At 39.4% G+C, this 21,484-nt stretch overlaps 1 protein-coding gene across 1 annotated transcript; it reads left to right on the top strand.

Moving 5' to 3' along the window:
* The first annotated feature begins 2,241 nt into the window (after nt 1-2,241).
* Nucleotides 2,242-18,384, top strand: LOC115415840 (RAB6-interacting golgin-like). The gene is made up of 5 exons (XM_030129488.1): nt 2,242-2,444; nt 3,245-3,554; nt 6,585-6,686; nt 8,378-8,518; nt 17,956-18,384. Exons 1-5 carry the CDS (start codon nt 2,390-2,392, stop codon nt 18,350-18,352), a joined length of 1,005 nt encoding a protein of 334 aa, XP_029985348.1. The 5' UTR covers nt 2,242-2,389; the 3' UTR covers nt 18,353-18,384.
* The last annotated feature ends 3,100 nt before the right edge of the window (nt 18,385-21,484 follow it).

Genomic DNA, 21,484 nt, shown 5'->3' with positions numbered 1-21,484 from the left:
CAGGCTTGTTAGCAGCTGCCTGCATTAGTGGCGGCAGGCGTCTTTCCGTGCCAGGTCCACGAACCCGACACAACACCGCCGTTTTCCGTCGGGGCTCAATCACGCCTCAAGGCAAAGAAAGCCAGTGTTTGGAAAGACGTTCTGTCTGAGACATGTGTATGATGGCTTCACAGTCAACATTAGCGCGTAGTACCGCTAGCGTAAGCCGCGTCCTCTCCCAGAGAGGGGAGGGGGAGTGGGCGTGGACAGATGCGTTCATTTGCATACCCGGAAGCAGGCCCAGAAACAGCCTGTTCTGAGGAGGGCCGGTGAGAGGGACTGTTTCGACCGCAGAAACTCCGAAAAAAGGATGATTTTGGGGCGAACAAACTTAAATACTATGTTTTTGGGCTTCTGAGACCTATATGACGTGACTGAAAAATAGCAAAATACGGGACCTTTAAAGAAATTGTACTGCTAAAACGGAAACACTGATTTTCCTTTTGACCATACAGTCATATTGATGTGGTTATTGAGCATGTCTGGTGATGTATTCATAGATTTATTGCATTGCATAAGAGAGAGAAGGTCCATTGTTTATTGGGCACTGAAATACCTGCCAACACAGTGTATGCCACAGTGAACAAACTTGAAATTGACAACAATTACAGGAGTCGGGGCTTTGCTTTCACACTCAGGACATAGGCCTACATGACAGTGCCCAGGGTGTATCAGACTGTTCCACAAACTCTTCAGGAACTCCGAAATCGCATCACGGCTGAAATCCAAGCCCTACGACGAACACGAATGGCGAGAAGAGCTGTGTTAGAGATGCGACAACGAGCACAGATTTGCATCAGTCTGAATGGTAGCCAGGTTGAAGGTCGTGCCGGACGACTTCGTTGAGACAAAACATTTTGATGGTGAGTAAACATGCTGTAATGGTTGACAATTTCAGTTTCATTCACGGTGGCATAAACTGTGTTGGCAGATATTTCGGTGCACAATAAACAATGGACATTCCCTCTGTTATGCTATGCCATAAATCAATGATTCAATCGCCAGACATGCTCAATGACCACATCAATATGACTGTAGAATCAAAAGAAAATAAGCATTTCCATTTCAGTGGTACAATTTCTTTAAATGAAAAGAGCCTTTTTTCTGACTCACCCTGTACTGTTTCTTGACTGTGTTCAGGCAAATGTAATGAAAGAAACATATTAAAATAAATAAATAAAAATTTATCATCTTGTACATCATGTATATCATACATATTTGCATACACGTCATGTTTTAATTTGTAAAATAAGAATTTCAATATTTGCATTCATAGATTCATTTCTAAAGCATAAGTCTAGAAACTGAACTAAACACTTAGAAGAATATTTATTTATTTAATTAATGAAGCATTTGTTTATGTACATATGTATGTATGAGTGTATGGATGTATTAATTTATTTGTCAGTCTACTACTGTTGTTTTCAATTTAAATCATTTTTACATTATGGATTTACAGTTATAAAAGCATAAAGAAACACTGAATCAACTTTTTCCCCCCAACTTTATTAATCAAACTCTGGTCATATATTCTAAAGAATTCCATAGAAAAAGACTTTTTTTCCAGACTGAGCGTGAACATCAAACTTATGCAGAACAGTATTTGTAAAGAACAGTATATAAAAAAAAGAAAGAAAGAAAGAGAAAATATCAAAATAAAGTCAGAGGTCTAATCAGGTATCAAAACATTCAAATTTTCACAAATAATCAAGGCTTGTTTGGTTTTTACATATTTCAGGTTTTGTTTTGTTTTTTTTTAAGTTATTTCATTTCTGTAAATTAAGAGCAGTGGGTGGTTCTTCATAAATCTACATCTGTGTATAAATTGTTTAGCAATAATAATTAAAGTGTTGTACATAATGTCTCCTTTTTTGTTGTTCATTATAACTCTGAATCTAATGCCTTACCATTGAATAAACTCTCAGTATGCCCATAACATTGTTCACTTCATTAAACTGTCAAACTTGAATGGACCGTGATAAATGTGCCTTCTGTATGATCATCTTTAAAAGCAAAATTACTGGAGGAGAGCGTAATAAAAAAAACCCTGTACACTTATTTTTATTCATTAAAGGAAATTTATTTGATGAAAGGTTGAAGAAGAACGTAGTTTAATAAACATTTAATTATCTTTATTCAGGCGATATCGGTGAACACCCCCTGCAGGGTCTTTCGTGGGTCCTTGACGTGGCATCAGTAAACAAAGATGGCGGCGCAGATTATAACTTCTTAGACTCTCTTTTAAACTTCAGAGCTTCATAATGTCTTTTATTTAATATCTGTGACCCAGATATTTTCCGAATGTGTTGTCTGTTTTTATTTCAGTGTGTGTAAAGTTTAATGCGGTGAAATGAGCGGCTGGGCGGGTTTTTCTGACGAGGAATTGCGGAAAATGCAGCAGAAAGGTAAGTGTTAAGACTCTTTCCAAACCTAAAATGGAAGAAAATTTGGTGTTTACCCTCTAAATATTTAATAATAAACCAGATAAAAAAAAGTTTATTTCAAATTAATTCATTGGTTCTATCCTTGCAAAATGTTCCTACAAAGATATAAAAAGGACATCAGTGTGGATTGGCTTCTTTTATAATCAATCAGATGAAAATGTAGATCATCTGTTTTGGTTCCTGTCCCTTCTCAAATATTTTCAGGCAAGATGACTGTTTTTTTATTTGTCAAAATATAGTTTCTTATGTTTCTTTTACTTATTAAAAAAATATTGTTTGGTATCTTCTCATATCCTGCTAACAAATCACATCAATATTACATAATCAACCTAATTCTATTTTTGGCAAAATACCACATTCACAAATCCAAATTCTCCAATCTCAAACCTTTTTTAATTTTAAAAACTGAGCTTACCCAGTATATTTCAAATATTCAGTACTCTAAAAATAGAAAAGCTATCAAAACCACTGATTTATGGAACAGTTTTGAACTTTGTGTAATTGGATCTATTGTTTTTGTTTGTATGTTTTGTCCCCTGGCTATGGTCTGTTCTGTTCATGTCCTGTTATTTTATTAATATTACATTGTACTTTTCATGTCTTTTTTTGTACTTTTTATAACACTAAATAAAAAAATATGTTTGGGGGGGGGGGGGGGGGGGGTAAAGTGATAAGAGCCGGTTGAATTAGCATGTTCGGCCCCTCTTCTCGGTTGGCATGTGGCGGCACTGAGCAGCAAACACACCCGCTTGTACTTCCAGACCCTGCGGGGCCCGCAGCGGCAGCAGGCCGCGGCAGGAGGCCGGGTCCGAGTAACCGGAGTCGGCAGCAGCTGCAGCGGGAACGGGCTCTGCAGTTAGCCGCTCAGAGAACCGCGGAGTCCGGCTCTGCTCCTCTTCCCCCGGACCAGAAGCTCACCAAGCCTCCGCCCAAGGACGAACCTCAGGCCGGAGCCGCTGAAGGAGCTCCGGGTGTCAAACAGGAGGCTCCGGCAGAGGAGAAGCACCGACCGGCCGCAGTGGAGGAGACGGACTGTCCGGTGAAAGAGCTGGAAAAACAAGAGGTGGAACTGTTAGTATGTTTATTTACTGTTTACACTGAAAACTGTGTATGTGATGGACAACACCAGGGATGTGCACACTCACTACATGGCCAAAAGTATGAGGACAGTTAAAGGCATTAATGAGCTGCTGTTTCAGCCTCCTCTGGGTGTTCCACATACATGAACTAGATTCACACAATTTGTCCCATTCAGACTAAATTCACAATCTGATGGCAGGGCCCGGTTCCACATCAGTATTCAGTTCATCCCAAAACCAGTTCCTTCTGGATGTGGTTCACTGCCCAGAGACATCTTACTGCCATGAGTAAAGACAATGATCACAATGTTCATTTTTGGCCAGGGGTCTCAAACTCATTTTCTTTCAGGGGCCACATTCAGCCTGATTTGATCTCAAGTGGGCCGAACTTGTAAAATAATTGCGTAATAACCTATAAATAAGGACAACTCCAAATTTTGTCTTTTTTTAGTGCAAAAACCCCCCATTAAATTATGAAAATCCTTACTTTTATAAACTGTTCAAACAGAAAAGACGTGAATAACCTGAAAAAAATGAAATTTCTTAAGGAAAGTAAGTGCAATTTTAACAATATTCTGCCTCAACTTATCATTTGTCCATGTGCATTATGCAGTGGATCTACAAATAATAATAATAATAATCTTTATTTATATAGCACTTTTCATACATCAAAAACTGTAGCACAAAGTGCTTTACATATCAGTTTAAAAATCAGTACCGCCCCCCACCCACTCACCCGCACATACACACACACACACACACACACACACACACATATACATGCAAACCCACAAGCTCACACATACTAAAGAAGACTGGCTGAGCACAGGTAGACCAGAACAAAAATGTAAAAGTAAAGAGGAGGCGCTTTCTCAGGGAGCCATCCGCACCAGGAGGCAGCCGCCGACCCTGGCAACCAGGCACCAGCAACACAGCCCCGCATCCCAACCAGTGGGAGAGGGCCAACTGGGACCCCCACCCACCAGAAAGGAGCGGACCCCAGTGAGAGAAGGCGCCACAGCCCCCGGAGTCCACAGCCGCCCCCCGGCATGGAGGGCTCCCTCTGATGAAACACCGGAGAATAAGAAACATTAAAAAGATATAAAAGAATTGATTAAGAGAAACTGAATTTAAGACATATATGAAAATAATAAAAATATTAAACATTAAAATGATAAAACAGAAGCACTGGTTAAAAGAATCTTAAGATATATATATTAAATATAACTATAAAACCTTTGAGTAGATAAAACAGAAGCATCAGTTAAAAGCCAAATTAAAAAGGTGGGTCTTGAGCCTGGTTTTAAAAATTTCTACATTCTCTGCGGCCCTGAGGTTCCCTTCAGGCTGTTCCAAAGGCCAGGAGCATACTGCTGAAAAGCTGCCTCACCATGGGTTTTTGTGTTGGCTTTTGGAACTGTTCAAAGGCCAGTGCCAGAGGACCTCAGGGTCTGCGAGGGTTCATAGGGTAAAAGCAAGTCTAAATGATAAGAAGGCGCAAGACCATTAAGACATTTAAAAACTGTTAAAAGGACCTTAAAATCAATCCTGAAAAAAGACACAAAGACACTAAACACTGAGGAACAGGCAGAAAAGAGTTAAAAATGTGCTTTCTTTAGACATTTCAGGTGTATATTTGTTCAGGTTATTCACATTTTATTGTTTCAGGATATTTTCATAATTTAATTTTATTTTTTGCACTAAAACAAAGACAAACAGCTGAAGTTGTCATTACTTATAGGCACAGTGTAATATTTTTTTCCCATCAAACGGAGAAGAAAATCTGCAGTCATTCTTTTTTGTCGGTTCTTCCGCTGTTATTATTTGACTGTAGATCAGATTGGTCTGGATGTGGAACTGACACTAAAATGAGTTCCACAGCCTGGACTGTGGAATTTTTGCACTTTGCAGATTCATCCTATGGGCTGGATTGGAACCTTTGGCGGGACGCTTTTGGCCCCTGGGCTAAGTTTTAATGCTGTCTGAACACTGAAATATCTGAAACATTCATTCATTCATCTTCAGAACCTGCTTTTTCCTGGAGTCCCAGCCACCTGTGGGTGAAGGCGGGGTTCTCCCTGGACAAGTCGCTAGTTCATTGTATTGCTGACATGTCGAGACGAACAACCAATCTGTCTCACATTCACACCAATGGTCAAGTTAGAATAACCATGTAACCATTAAGCATGTCTGTGGATGGTGGGATTACCCGGAGAGAACCCACACAAACAGGATCTACTTGCTGTGAGGCGACAGTGCTAACCACTTCACCACCATGTCGCCCATATCTGAAACGTGTATTCTGTTCATGAAAACATGACACAGGGACATTTCACTTGTTTTTCAACCTGCTCAGATCTAAATCCATATCATTAATATCGTTAAATCTAGATTACATAAGGAACTGTTAAACAGCATTTTAGGATTGCTAACACTTTTTTATAGTAACAGATAATTTATAGTTTTTACCCTTGGCCCTCGCCACAGGGTATTGTCATCAGTTCGTCGTCAGTCAGTCTGTCCATCCGTATTTTGCAAAAACTTTGGCGTGGACTGAAGGCCGAGGGTTTTTGAGTGTGCGCACATTATGTGTTTCTTTCTTACAGTTAACCCACATTAGACCAAGTCCAGATCCTAACCTGCTGCACATATACAGATCAAATCTGATCTAAATTATATCGGAGATGTTAAAGACTGCTTTAAATATAACAACAGGACCTCAACTAGAAGAACCATCTTCAAACCAGAGCAAGAAGAGTGAATGAGTTACAGTGTCCACAAACTTTTGGATACGTAGTGAACATTGTCCAAAGATTCACTATGATAAAAGTTTCAGCCTTTTTTTGGTTCAATGAACAAATCTTTTCAGCCTTAAAGTATTTGTTAGAAACCTGTTCATCAAATATGCTCAAGAAACCAGTGCACATGTCAAATTTAGTTTTACAGTTTTTTTTTTAGCTGTGAATGTAAAGATCGGCGTCTTTGGTCTGACATTTATGTGCATTTTGTTGTTTGTTCACAGTCGGGAAAAGAGTCGTCTGGAGCAGCTTCAACAGGAGCAGAAGATCATCGAAGAGAGGAATAAACGCAAGAAAGCTCTGCTGGCAAAAACCATCGCAGAGAAGTGAGTGGAGCTGTCCACACGTTTTACCACTAATGAAACTCATTTATCGGGTATAACTGTGGATGGCACACTGTTGTGGAATGGCTAAACAAATAATATATTGCAAAAAATGGGTCGGAGTATAGGAATAATTAGACACTGTAAGAAATGTGTTCCCCAGTGGTTGACCACGCTGTTAATTCAGTCATTAGTCTGATCTCATATGGATTAGGCCTCAGCTGTTTGGTCAAATACTAATGAAAATAATTTACACAAATTGCAAGTCGCACAGAACAAAGCACAAATTGTTTTGGCTTAAACAAACAGAACTACTAGAACCACAATGTACAACAGTTTGACATGGTTAACAGTAAAATCTAGATTGAAATATTCTTTATCATTTATTCGTAACATTATAGCAACACAAACTCCAGAAATTATTCACAGAAAACTCATTTTTTGCTGATCTATATAATTATTGTACAAGACAAACCAGTGAAACACAGTGTGCTCTGCCTTTAGGCAGAACTCATCAGTTACAGCCGACTGTTTTTTATGGAGCCATGGTTGAATGGAATGGACGCCAGGGTTTGTGTGGTTGGAAAATAACAGAAAATGTTTTCAAAAGAAATTAAAACTTTTCTTGTTTACACATCAAGCATGAAATGGAAAGAGTATTGATAATATTGAACGATGTCTTATGATTTTTTTATCAAACAGCTATTGTTTGGTGAAGGAGTGCAAATATATAGAACTTGTTTTGTTTGTTAATTTATTCCCTCCGCCAGGAGGTATTGTGATCGCTTTGCTTTGTGTGTTTGTTTGTTTGTTCTCATCTTTAGTGGAAAACTCTTCCACCCATCTTTCCCAAATCTTCCCCACAGATAGGCCTAGGCCCTGGGACCAACCCAGTCCATTTTGGTCCCAGTAGGACAAAGTTCAAGGTCACAGCAAGGTCACAACATCTACAGTTTTCCATCTGTCATCATTGAGACATTTTCCAAAATTCATAAAAAATTCCAAACGACTCCGATTCTCCTCCAGTTGGATCCACCTGTAGCTTAGAACAATCTCTTGTATCTGGAACTAAATTGTCCACATCCACTGTGGAATGTGGACTCTGTGGACATTTACACTGAACACTGAAAATCCCATTTCCCACACATTTAAAATTAGAACTCAACTAATATTGATGTGAATTGAATCTAATTGGACAGACACATGACTGGGACCAGATTCAACTGTTTCTGTGTATGGAACAACCTGGAAACTGTTGGATTTAAACAGAAAGAGTGCACACTGTTCAGGGTGAAGGAGGAGGGTTGAGTTCTGAACACTTGTGTTTATTGCATTGGGCTGTTGTATATGTCCCATGTGTGTGTGGGTGTGAATGGTGTAAGATTAATGTAAATAATTAAAATTGTAATGTAATGTAGAAGAGACCCCAGGAAGAACAGCAACTGATGATCCAGTTGCTAATGGGGATCTTAATAAATGAAATGAAATAAAATGATGAACCTGTTTTCACTGCACCACTTTGGAAGGTGTTCGCTTTAATAACATGAGTTTAGTTAATGTTATTTTAACTCTTACTGTCATTCAACTGTGATTTCATTGATGACTTTATGGAATCATGGTTTGTTTTGTTAGTGTTTTTAATCTGGTTTCTCGTGGTAAATGAAGTCTTTCTGATATTATTCCTGTGTGTTCAGGTCCAAACAGACTCAGGCCGAGGCCGTGAAGCTGAAGCGGATCCAGAAGGAGCTTCAGGCTCTCGACGACATGGTGTCCAACGACATCGGCATCCTGAGAGGGAAGATCGAGCAGGCCAGCTGGGACTACAGCACCGCCAGGTAACACACACACCATCCTGGTCATAACACAAACCTTAATGGAAGTATGTTTAGGCTGCGAAATGTCCTAAATGCAGGAGTATCTGCTTAAAGTTTGTCTGTATTATTTTTTTAAAATATCTTTTTATTTCACAAAAGAAAATCATCCAGATACAGTACAAACATAGTGATACTGGGTCTTACTTTTTGCAGTTCTCCTTTGTGCACTCTTCCCACCCCCCACCCCTAAAGGAATAAACCAACTAAACACACTCAAAAATAACAAGCCAAAAACCTAAAAGTCTGAATAATTTAAAAAATAAATAATAATTATCATCATCATTATCATCACAATAATAACAGTAATAAGGGTAAGAACATAAGCATGAGCATAGTGCTGCATGCTGTCACATAAATAGCAGTAACAGGGCAGTATTCATGACGTACAAACTCAAACTGTCTCCATACCAGAAAGTACGGTGACCAAAATTCATTAAAGACATGACCATGATTATATTTCTCCAAAGTCAGTTTTTCTAAAGATGAAAAAGGAGACAGCTGATCATGGAAAATCTTAAAAGTTGGAGGGGAGTCATTCTTCCAAAAATAAAAGTGTGTATTTCTTTGCAAAGTAAGTGATCAAAATTAGTATCTTGCATTTTTTTATGATCTAACTGTAAATTATGTCATTTAATATAAACTGCTGCTTAAATCAAGTTGCAAGTCCAAGACCGATTGAGTGAAAGAGTGAATTGAGCTCCAATAACTTTTTCAAAGGTGGCAGACCCAGAACATGTGCATGAACGTTCCCTTCCCTCTTTTTGCATCTATGGCACACTAATGACATATCCCATAATATTCTATGCATTATTATTTGTCTGTATTTAACCCTTTCATGCATGAATTATGATTACTTAAATCAAGATATTTTTTTTTCCTTGAATGTTTTTATGCCTCTTTAGACATGACAAAACAATATGTTTGATACTTTTTTAGGAATCTGTTTTTCATAGAGTTACAAAAATGTCCACTCAGCTGGACACCATGCTTTTCATTTTTGAAGCAAGAAAGTGTATTTACTGACACTAGCAACGTTGTACCCGTGGTGCCATTGTACGATAGCATGAGAGGCTAAAATCTCCCAGCATGCCTCACAACATTTGAATACAGATATAAAATTGTGCCTAGTAGATCGGCAGGTCATATTTCTATTCATTTGGTGAGTTTGGCGGAGGTCGGTCCTGTGAAGGCTGAGGAAAACCTGTACAAACGCCCCCCTGTGCTGCAACAACAGGACATGGATCAGATGGTGGACGGACACAGAAACGTGTATTATATAGTAGGGTACTGTGTGAAAACTAGGAAATAAAATCATTGTTAATGCTGTGAATCTGATGTTTCCTCACATTTTAACATACTGTAATACTAGTTATTACTCAGACAGATAATATGCAACAAAAAAAACAACTTTGTATTTTAAAAGAAATTGAAATTACAGTCTAAAAACAATTAGCAATTGATTTACACATATTGTTACTGCAGATCAAGTTTAGCAAAAACAGGATCAGTAATGGTATGAATTGTAACGTATGGGGTGTTGCATAAGTGTCCACTATGTTGGTTGATATGAAAGTAAAACAACAAAATCCATGAATATACAAGAGAACAGCTGGAGAAGAACTGTCCACTGGAGTGACCAGTATGCATGAAAGGGTTAATGTTCGGTACTTTGTTCAAGTGAACTGAACCCTAAACATTTGGAAGTTTAGACATAAATGCATCAGACAAACAGACAGTGGCTGTTGTAAAACCCACCGTCACCACATGTTGTATTCGCACCAGGACAGAAAACAGACTAAAGTTTCACCGTTCTGTCGGAGGTTGAACTTTTAGGGGTACACTGTCACCGGCCCATGACTGAATCACATGACATTTTCAACATGTTGTAGCGTCACAAGTCGATCACGTAGACCACGGGGGACAACTGCATTGAAAAGTGCGGACTTGAAACACTCTCCCACTTTTTATTTGATGTTGATTAGGGCTGTGTCTCAGCAAGAGTCTGGCGATACAATACAAATCACAATACTAGGATCACAATACAATATATCGCGATATATCACGATACTGTTAACAAGGCGATATTTTTTGTTTGGTTTCTTTTTCTAAAAGGTTATTTCTTACTATCTTTCTTAACTTATAGTGCATTATTTAGATTAATAAAGTTTTAACATGTGGCTTTACCAGTACAAAAAACACTCACATAAATAAATAATGTTTTACAGACACTACAGTTTAAGTTTCTGCTTAAATGTTCGTATTCTATTGCGAAAAGAATGCATAGTTTTCAGTCCCTAATCATCCAACATCAGAACATTTTTGTGCGTTCCCAATAAAAAAAACAAAGAATTGTCTCTTTCAGACAGTAAAAAGTGCTTTTAGGATGCTTGAATTAATCCATTATTCAACAAAACTGCATTATCAATTTCAATAAACTACATTTATGACCTGCAATATCACAGTAGTACTTGTGTAGTAAACAAACAACAGAACAAAATAACCATGTGACTATAGAAATAAAAGAGTTTTAAAAACAAAACCTTCACAATATCTGCATTTGAATAAATACCTAAAAACTTTTAATATCGATACAGTATTGTGAAATGAAATATTGCGATGTATTGCAGAACCGATATTTTCTTACACCCCTAATGTTGATCGAGCAAATACAACTGGAGATATGAGGTTTTGAAACCGGAGCAAACAAACGTGAATGAAAGTATTAAACTGAGGTGGGGGGGTTAGATTTCTGACCATATCTACGTCATTTTGTCCTTTTTCAAAACGGAAAAAAACCGTCCAAATGTGCAGATTCTAATCCACAGACGGCATTAGCATTACAGGTAAGGGGTGAGGATGACCCCCACCTGAACTGGATTTGGAACACAGGAGGAAGAGGGGGGTGAGAAAACGCTGATGCAAAAGATATACTGTTACGCAGTATTTTTCAACCTTGGGGTTCGGGACCCACGTAGGGTCGCCTGGGATTCAAATGGGGTCGCCTGAAATTTCTAGTAATTGATTAAAAAATGTTTTGTTGTTAATGTAATACTTCATAATTTAACTCTTTTTTTTGCACTAAAACAAAGACAAAAAATTTGGATTTGTCATTATTTAAGGCATAATGTCAATTATTTTTTCACATTAAACTAAGAATAAAATGTAAAGGATGTTAGGACTTGCACACAAGATGGGACAAATTACGGAAAAACAACATAAAGTATCAGCATTTTTATGTAGACACTTGAATAATAAACCTGGACATAAACAGGGGTCTGAAAACTGAACGACCCCACAGTGAACGGTGAACCTGCCCCGGATCACGGAAACCAGGAGTCCAGAATGGTCTGGATATTTTAGAAAAGTCATGGAATGCAACTGGTAGGACTGTTCTCAGATCAGAATATGTCAACGGCTTCTCTGGATGTAAAAATCGACTGTAAAGTCACATTTTAGAACTGACATTTAAAACATGTTCTTCAGGGGGAACTTGACCTTTGACCCCACCAGAGGGTCCACATGTCCATCTGTGTTTCAACCCTGATGAGTGTTTACATCCATGAATTTTATCTGTAACGAAATTCATGAAACGAGAGAGAAATGTCTATATGAGAAATGTCCAAAAAAAAATAAATAATAAATAAATAAATAAATATATATATTAATATATATATATATATATAGATATATATATATATATATATATATATATATATTTTTTTTTTTTTTTTTTTTTTTTTTTTTTTTTTTTTTGGGAAAATAAAATACTTTACAACAGAGTAAAACTAAAAAAACAACTAAGCACATTTGTATATTATGTCTGAAAAATCAGCAATGGTAAAACTTGAGATTTAACAACATTTTCTATACAAGTTCTCCGACTTCCCCTTTTCTTTATTTTTACCTCCGCCAAGGAGGTTATGTTTTTTGCCAGGGTTGTTTGTTTGTCTGTTTGTTGTTTGTTTGTCTGTCCGTTAGTGTGCAACATAACTCAAAAAGTTATGGACAAATTTGGATGAAATTTCAGGGTTTGTTGGAAATGGGATAAGGAAGAAATGATTAAATTTTGGTGGTGATCGGGGGTGGGGGGGCCCACGGGGGGGGCCACTGATCAGCCTTGGCGGAGGTCTGCGCTCTCCAAGTGCTTCTAGTTTTGTTATATTTTGTTAAATAACATACATTAGAACAAAAACATGTCACATTTCCCCTTATTTTCACTATTCTTATTTCAAAATCCACAGAAGTTTCAACTCCTTTACATTCAACCAGTACAAATAGAACTTAAGTTTAATCGGGCCTCAATACACAGGAAAAATTACTGAGCATTTTTTCCAGAATCAAAATTATTTTCCTCAAAAGAATAAATTTAACTCTATATTGAGTAAATTTGGCTCTACATTTAGTTTGGAGAGCTCTACCCAACAAGTAACTGTAACTCTTTTTAGAGAGGGACCAAATGTTCCTGGGTAGAGTCAATTTTACTCAATTTGAGTAAATTTAACTCAGGCAAAGTCCTGTGTAGGGTGGTATATATACAGTCCATTTTAACCATGAATGGTCCATAGTTTTATATCAGTTTGTGGAGGGTCAGAGTACTTCCTATCTAGGGATGAGAAGTGATAAGGATTTATGATTCCAATTCCATTATCATTTTGCTTATTGATCCGATTCTCTTATCGATTCTCATTGGTGAGGGAATAAAGAGTACAAACAGGTGTGTTTGCCATGAACTGTCTTTTATATTCCATCTGCAGAGAAAATAGAACATATACAGTATGAACAAAATAAGAACAGATGACACTGGCCCAGCCCAGTTCCGGGGGGGGGGGGGGGTACAGTGAAAGCTATGACACTTTACTAATTCCTCTATTGCCGCATTTCTACTGTGTGGTCCTGGTCTCTGGCCCTGGTCTCCGGTTCAGGACTCTGGTTTTGGTCCTGGTCTCTGGCCCTGGTCTCCGGTTCAGGACTCTGGTTCAGGACTCTGGTTTTGGTCTCTGGCCCTGGTCTCCGGTTCAGGACTCTGGTTTTGGTCCTGGTCTCTGGCCCTGGTCTCCGGTTCAGGACTCTGGTTTTGGTCCTGGTCTCTGGCCCTGGTCTCCGGTTCAGGTCTCTGGTTTTGGTCCTGGTCTCTGGCCCTGGTCTCCGGTTCAGGACTCTGGTTTTGGTCCTGGTCTCTGGCCCTGGTCCTCCGGTTCAGGACTCTGGTTTTGGTCCTGGTCTCTGGCCCTGGTCTCCGTTCAGGACTCTGGTTTGGTCCTGGGCTCTGCCCTGGTCTCCGGTTCAGGACTCTGGTTTGGGTCCTGGTCTCTGGCCCTGGTCTCCGTTCAGGACTCTGGTTCAGGACTCTGGTTTTGGTCTCTGCCCTGGTCTCCGTTCAGGACTCTGTTTTGGTCCTGGTCTCTGGCCCTGGTCTCTCCGGTTCAGGAATCTGGTTTTGGTCCTGGTCTCTGGCCCTGGTCTCCGGTTCAGGACTCTGGTTTTGGTCCTGGTCTCTGGCCCTGGTCTCCGTTCAGGACTCTGGTTTTGGTCCTGGTCTCTGGCCCTGGTCTCCGGTTCAGTACTCTGGTTTTGGTCCTGTTCTCTGGCCCTGGTCTCCGGTTCAGGACTCGGGTTTTGGTCCTGGTCTCTGGCCCATGGTCTCCGGTTCAGGACTCTGGTTTTGGTACTGTCTCTGGCCCCTGGTCTCCGGTTCAGGACATCTGGTTTTGGTCCTGGTCCTCTGGCCCTGGTCTCTGATTCTGTACTTGGGTCCTGGTCTGTGGTGCTGTACTCGGATCCTGATCTGTGGTTCTGGTCTCTTGCTCTGGTCTCTGGTCCTGGTTCTGGTCTCTGGTCCTGGTTCTGACCCAGCCCTCACCGGTCCTCTGCTCTGTTTGGATTCTGCAGATTTATTCACTAGTTGTGATCACACCACAGTACAACAAAAGCCTGGAGGTGAAATGTTTGACATCTGGTCCTGGTCCCGGTCCTGGTCCTGGTCATGTGGTGTTGTGTTTCTCACAGTTAAACCAACATTTGTGTGTCGAACATCATGGGGGCTGTTCCGTGGCCCTGTTTCTGCCAACAGAACCGACTTTATGAAACATTAACTCATTGAGTTGAACCCAAGGTTTAAGACGCGCATGTCGTTCAGAACCAGAACATAGTGCGTCTACACATGGTTTTAGTCCAAACAGAACTGGACCCACATTGGATCTGTGTGTTTGTGTCATCGTCGGGTTCATCAGCTCATTAGTTTGACAATAAATCAATAATCAGCAGTGTTTAAAACCTCAAAGAACAGCCTGAAATCTTCCCTTCACTTCAGCCTCTGGACCCAAAACCACCGGGTCTCGGGTTTCAGAACACGTTTCTCACTTATTTACTTAATAAATTTAACAAAAACAAGTTCAGAGCTGTGAAACTGTTCCAGATGCAGTTCTGCAGTTACAGTTCTAAACCTCAGAAACACTGATAGTAAAGGGAAAATAAAAACATGACGGATCCAGCTTTTGGATTGTGTTTCTGTCCATGCTTTTATGGAGTCATGAATCATCTGGACTCGACATTAACGGCGTCCTGCGACCACAGCTTTGGCTTTAATCCATCAGTCATGTGGTTAAAATCATTGTTAACCGCGTTGTTACATTATTAAACCTGATGTTAATTTCTGCTCAGATGGAGTTCAACTTCAATAAGATGAAAATGGTAAGAATTCTCACTCCATGAATTAATATTATTATGTGAAACTACAAACACTTTGGAATGATTGATTTTTTTTTTTTTTTATGTCATTTAAATAAAGTAAATAGGGGCTCTAATACTAAACCTGAGTGAATTTAATTTTCATTTTCCTCTTTGTTTTTTTAGTCCAACGCCCAAAGGTCTGATGGACTATTGGATCAGTTATCGTCCGTCCGTCATCCGTAAACAATTTTTCTAGAATCTTCTTCTCCAAAACGTCTGACAGAATGACTTTAATGTTTGTTGTGGAACATCTTTGGGGTAGGGATGTAACGATTACCAGTATAATGATAAACCACAGTAAAATTGCAGACGGTTAGTGTTACCGTTTAAATTCTAATTCTCATGATAACCATGTTTGATTCCACACTGTTAGGAGAAAAAAAACTCCTATGTAAAGATCTGCTTTTATGTCAAATATTTAAGTATAGTTTGAATTTATTACTATTTTAATTTTCTATACCTAATATTTGGAACCAATATTCACTTTAAAGTCTTTGAAAAGGTTCGTTAAGCATCTGTGTGTTATTTATGCAATAAATTATTTACATTTTCAAATCAGATTTTATATTTTTTGTGTTTTTGTCCTTTTGTGTTTTTATAGTAGGTTAAAGTGAAAAAATAATAGACAGATGATATAGATGAAGTTGTGCTGAAAAAACAGATCCAAAACATGGGTATAGTAAACATGTGTTTATATAGTGTATATAAAGGCCAAATCAAAAGGACTGAAAAAATGGACAAAATAGGCTCAGACCACTAAGGGTTAATATTTGAATGTTTCTGACACAGAAGGGACATTGTGACAGTTATTTAATTTGTTTTTTTTTTGTTGTTATTTTTTTTCCAAATACCTCTTGGTTAAATTATTTCAGTGTGTGTATCAGTACTTTCTGAACATTTTGAGCACCATTTCAATAATACCGCGATAATGATAATAACTGTGATAATTTTGGTCACAATAACCGTGATATGAAATTTTCACATGGTTCCATCCATACTTTGGGGTATGGTCTACCAGTTTGCTAAAACAAAAAGGGGGAATATTGATTTTGGAATTTTTATGAAAACAGTTGAAGATAGTGAGGTAATTAACTATGTGCAATCGATAAGGAGTCACATGGGTTTTCATTTGGTGCATGACCTTTGAACTTCAGTGACCTTCAAAGGGTCAAACGAATGTCAATTAATGGTCTTTAAATCTGCCGTTGATCTTATTTTTAATTTACTGGACTGAAGTCTTCATCAGTTCCATTTGAATCCAAGCCTGGACTGAATCAGTACCACGTTCCACCAGTAGAGGTCGACTCAGCAAGACGCTCCCAGGTGGAACTGAATGACACGTCCACCAGCGGCGCTAATGCTCCTCTGAGCTGCTTTAATAACCTCCACAAACGCGAAATAATGAGTAGAATCATCAGGAGTGTTTCAGCTCTGATAAAGTCCGAACCTCGGTCTGGATTCAAGAATTTCAGTTTGTCCAGATCAAGGTTCTAATAGTTTTGGATTTTTCATTATAGTTTAGTTTTATTTAGTTTTAACTTTTTTTTCTCTAATTCAGTTTTAATTAGTTTTTAGAGCAGGTTTGCTAGTTTTTATTTTCATTTTTTTTTTAAATGCTTAGTTTTAGTTTAGTTTTTTCATTATCTTTTATCTTTTTTCGCTGTCGTATTCAAATAAATCCCAGACAGGACTCTTCTGCTTTCTCCCAACTTTAGTCTCCATGTTTCCACGTAGAGTGGGGACCAGAAGACGACTGGAAACCACAAGTGAACACAAGTGACGGAGCAAAAAGTGTCGTATGTTGACGCTAGCTAAAATTGCTAGAGCGAAATAAATTGATTTCGTATCAATCCGACACTGACAAAGATGAAAACGAAGGGAATTTTATCCATAATTTTGTACGTTTTAGTTAGTTTTGTAAACACACAATACAGTTTCAGTTAGTTATCGTTTTTTTCTTTTAATTATAGTTTTTATTTATTTCAGTTAATGAAAATGTTTTTACAATTCTAGTTTTCATCATTTCATTAGTTTTCGTTTATAATCTAGCAATAGAGTTGTCTTTTTTAATTTCGTTGTACATATATGTGACAATAAAAGCATTCTATTCTATTCTATTTCTATTTCTATGTTTGTTTGATCAGATTGAAAATGCTTCGTACTTTAAAACCAGATCACACATATCTTCACTTGGTGTCAGTAATTCTTATTTTAATGTTCAAGTGGGCCTTAAAGAAAAGTTAAAACTGTTTCCTAATGGTTTTAGATTCTTTTCATGAATCTGCACTGAGTCTATATTTAATATATTTTAATGAACTGTCAAAATAATGAATGTAAACAAGAGAAAACCTTCACCTTTACTGAACTGGACCACATGTTTTTGCCTTTTTTATTCTCGAAAAATAAAAAAAATGAACAATAAAAGTCAGAATTTCATATGTTTTGACGGTTTTATGAAGTAATAAATAGTTTCAGGTCAACATTAACACTTTTCTATCTGCGACTCTGACTTTAACATCTGTGGAACATGTTGATGGATTCATGTTTGACCTGATTTTCATCTTTATTTTCATGTTTATTGAATGAATGAGACAGTGTTGGTCTGGGATGAGTCTGTAGACGTTCAGTCAGCTGAAGTGACTAAAACATCTGACTGGTTTTTGTCGCAGAAAACGCTACGAGAAGGCGGAGGCCGAGTACGTGGCGGCGAAACTGGACCTGCACAGGAGGACGGAGGTGAAGGAGCAGCTGACGGAGCATCTGTGCGCCATCATCCAACAGAACGAGCTGAGGAAAGCCCACAAACTGGAGGAGCTGATGGAGCAGCTGCAGCTCCAGGCCCACGAAGAGGAGCAGGAGGAGGAGGAGGTGAAGAGGAGGACCAAGGAGGAGGAGGTGAAGTGGAGGACCAAGGAGCATGAGGAGAAGCAGGGGAACGGAGCGCCGGCCAATCAGGAGGAGGCGCCGCACTCCAACACAGACGGTACCAACACAGACCAACAGACAGCGACGGCAAAACCTGAGACTGACGGCGAGGAAGACGGTGGAAAACGGAGTTCAGAGTGAAGCGGTGGTTTCCTGATGAGCGGGAGGAGGTTCACCACAACGCCAAAGAGAACAGAACCAACGCAGCAGGTGGTGGTACGGTAGAAGAACACAACGTGTACCCACAGGGGGTTCACCAGGACCCGGGGCTTCACCGGGATAGGGGTCTTCACAGGACTTGGTTCTCTATACATGAGTAACGGGGGTGTCAATAGATAACAGGGTTCTCCATGGGTCCATGGGTAACGGTAGGGTCTCCATGGGTAACGGGGGTGTCCCATCTTCAGAACAGAATCAGATTTACTTCATATATAAACAAAACTCCTCGTACATCAAACAAAAAACACTAAATTAAACTGAAAACGAATTAACCAGGTCATCACAAACACAACAGATAAACTTTAACTTTATTTAAACTTTATTTATCTGTATTAACCAGGTAGGTCAGTGGAGAACCAGTTCTTATTTATTTATTTCTAATGACGACCTGACCTAGAACCAAACTCGACTATTTATATGAAGTTGGACCACATGGTTTTTCACCTGTGACCATGTTAAGGTTCGGTCCTGGTCCCAGTCCTGGTCCTGGTCCCGGCCTGGTCCCGGTCCCGGTCTCCCAGTCTGACGTGTTTGATGTTTCAGCTTCATTTTCAGTACTCAGATCTGGTTTCATGAGGCTTCAGGTTCAATCAGAGTAAAACAGGACGTGGGTTCAGTTTGTGGATGTCGGAGCTGACGGACGGACGGACATGTTTGTGTTTGTTTTTAATTTGTGTGTTTGTTTGTGTTTGTTTTTATTTGTGTGTTTGTTTGTGTTTGGTTCCTCTGCTGGTTCTCAGTAACCTGACAGAACCTTGAAGACGCCTCATGCTTTAACTCCTGGAAACAGATCAACACACGTCTGTAACTGATCAAAATAAATCTGCTCATTAGTTTCAGGAGAAATCGACCTAACCGTCGTGTGTTTAAAACGTCCAAAACACCTAAATGTTCACTTTACAACAGAAAAAAACCCACTGAATTCTCATATTTCAGAAGCTGCAACTTTTCATTTCTTCCCTTAAAAAACTCCTGCAGGTCTTTGAGCGGTGGATAATATGGATGAATTCACCAGAGCCTGAAACCCAAACCAGCCCAGATTATGTTTCTGCAAAAACACATTAACAGGCGGATGAAAGTAAAACTGTCACATCAGACCAAACCTGATCATACGGCCCTGGGTTAATAATCAGGACTGTAAGATGATTTAAACAGATGGTTATTTATTGTTTTAAATTATTTGTAAAAGACTAAATAAGATCCAACTCCAAGCTGCAGACTCTGAACCATCTGACGTCATATTCAACCAAATGAAAAACATCCTGGATGTGAATCAAGTCCTGATATTTCAGGTTTTAGTTGGTGTCTAATCTACGGGTGTTGACGGTAATGTTCACCGTGGTCTGTGGTGAAACCTCTGACCTCTGCAGGACTGGGCCCATCCCTAAAACCACCATAGAAACAGTTTGTGGTCGAACGCTGAGGGATGGGGGCTGTCTACTTCCTGGACTCATGTTGGGATGGGGCTGTTTACTTCCTGAATTTAGGAAGGATGGGACATCTACTACCTAGACTCCTGATGGATGTATATGTCTACTTCCTGGACTCCTGAGTGATGAAGCTGTGTACTTCTTGGACTTGTAAGTGATGGGGCTGTGTACTTCCTGGACTCATGTTGGTTGGCGCTGTCTACTTCCTGTATTTCAAGAGGGATGGGGCTAGTACTTCTGAGACTTGTGTGGGATGGGCTGTTTACGTCCTAATTTAGGAAGGATGGAGCTGTCTACTACCTGGACTCCTGATGGCTGGATATGTCTACTTTCTGGACTAATGTGGTATGGGACTGTTTACTTTCCTGTATTCAGGCAGAATGGGGCTATCTACTTCCTGGATTTGTGTGGGATGGGCTATTTACCTCCTGATTGAGGGAGGATGGGTTCTGTCTACTACCTGGACTCCTGATGGATGGATATGTCTACTTTCTGGACTCCTGAGTAATGGAAGCTGTCTACTCCCTGGACTCGTGAGTGATGAAGCTGTGTACTTCTAGGACTCGTAAGTGAGGGGGCTGTGTACTTCCTGAGCATTAATCTTGGTCTTTTTCAGGATGGAACGCTGTCATGTGTTGTATGAAGGCGTCTCGTGTTTCTCAAAGCCGGGCCTCCGCCGCCGTAAGCCGTCCCCGCTCATGTATGTTACAGATGCATTTATTTGTCTCTGCAGCTCATGGAACAAGGTGTCAGATATAATATATGACACTAATCTAATGCAAACGCTGGCTCTGTGCACGGCCGAGCGGAGGATGAAGATCTTTAAAGGGACTGTCTTAAAGGGTGAGAACACTAATATTTTACACAAATAAAGGAGCAAAAGAGCAGCTTTTCAGAGAACGCTGTGATTCTTTTAGGGGTAAGATGATCCTCGGCGCTGAGGAAACTCTGTGGTCGGTTGTAAAGTGTTTGTGTAAGAGCTGTGAGACGTTTACGGTCACACGTGTTCGTCTGAAGGTGAAGCCGTAAAAGCAGCGCTGCCGACGAACCAAGCTTCAACAAAGAAAAAACCAGCGGCGTCGTGTCTGTTCGGACTCGGGACACGTTTGATGTTCCTTCACACGTTTAACAAACCAGCGCTTTTACTGCAGGACTGGGGTCCGGTCCTGGTCCGAGGTGGTTCTGCTGCAGCTCCGGACCAGAACCAGAACCACCATTGTATAAACAAAAAAAAAAAAAAAAAAAAAGGTAATATTCCGGCAGCAGGGGTGCCAAAAAAATACTGTTACATAATGGAATTTAAACATCTCATAAAATGCAGTAATTTTCCATAATTCAAATACAGTTTTTTGCCCTAAATTTATGTGAGATTTTTTCATATTTTTTTGACTTTTTAATATTTAATAAAGAATATTTACAGGGTGGGGAAGCAAAATGTACAATATTTTGAGGCAGGGATTGAAAGACCGTGTATGACCAATTAGTTTATTGAAAGTCATGAGAATTTATTTACCACAAGAAAATGTCCATAATAGAAAATGTTTTTTATTCTATGTGTCCTCCTTCTTTCTCAATAACTGCCTTCACACGCTTCCTGAAACTTGTGCCAAGTGTTCCTCAAATA

Source organism: Sphaeramia orbicularis, unplaced genomic scaffold (genome assembly GCF_902148855.1).
Source record: "Sphaeramia orbicularis unplaced genomic scaffold, fSphaOr1.1, whole genome shotgun sequence".
NCBI lineage: Eukaryota > Metazoa > Chordata > Actinopteri > Kurtiformes > Apogonidae > Sphaeramia > Sphaeramia orbicularis.
Note: the sequence above shows the minus strand (reverse complement) of the source record. Positions and strands in the feature narration are given on the sequence as shown.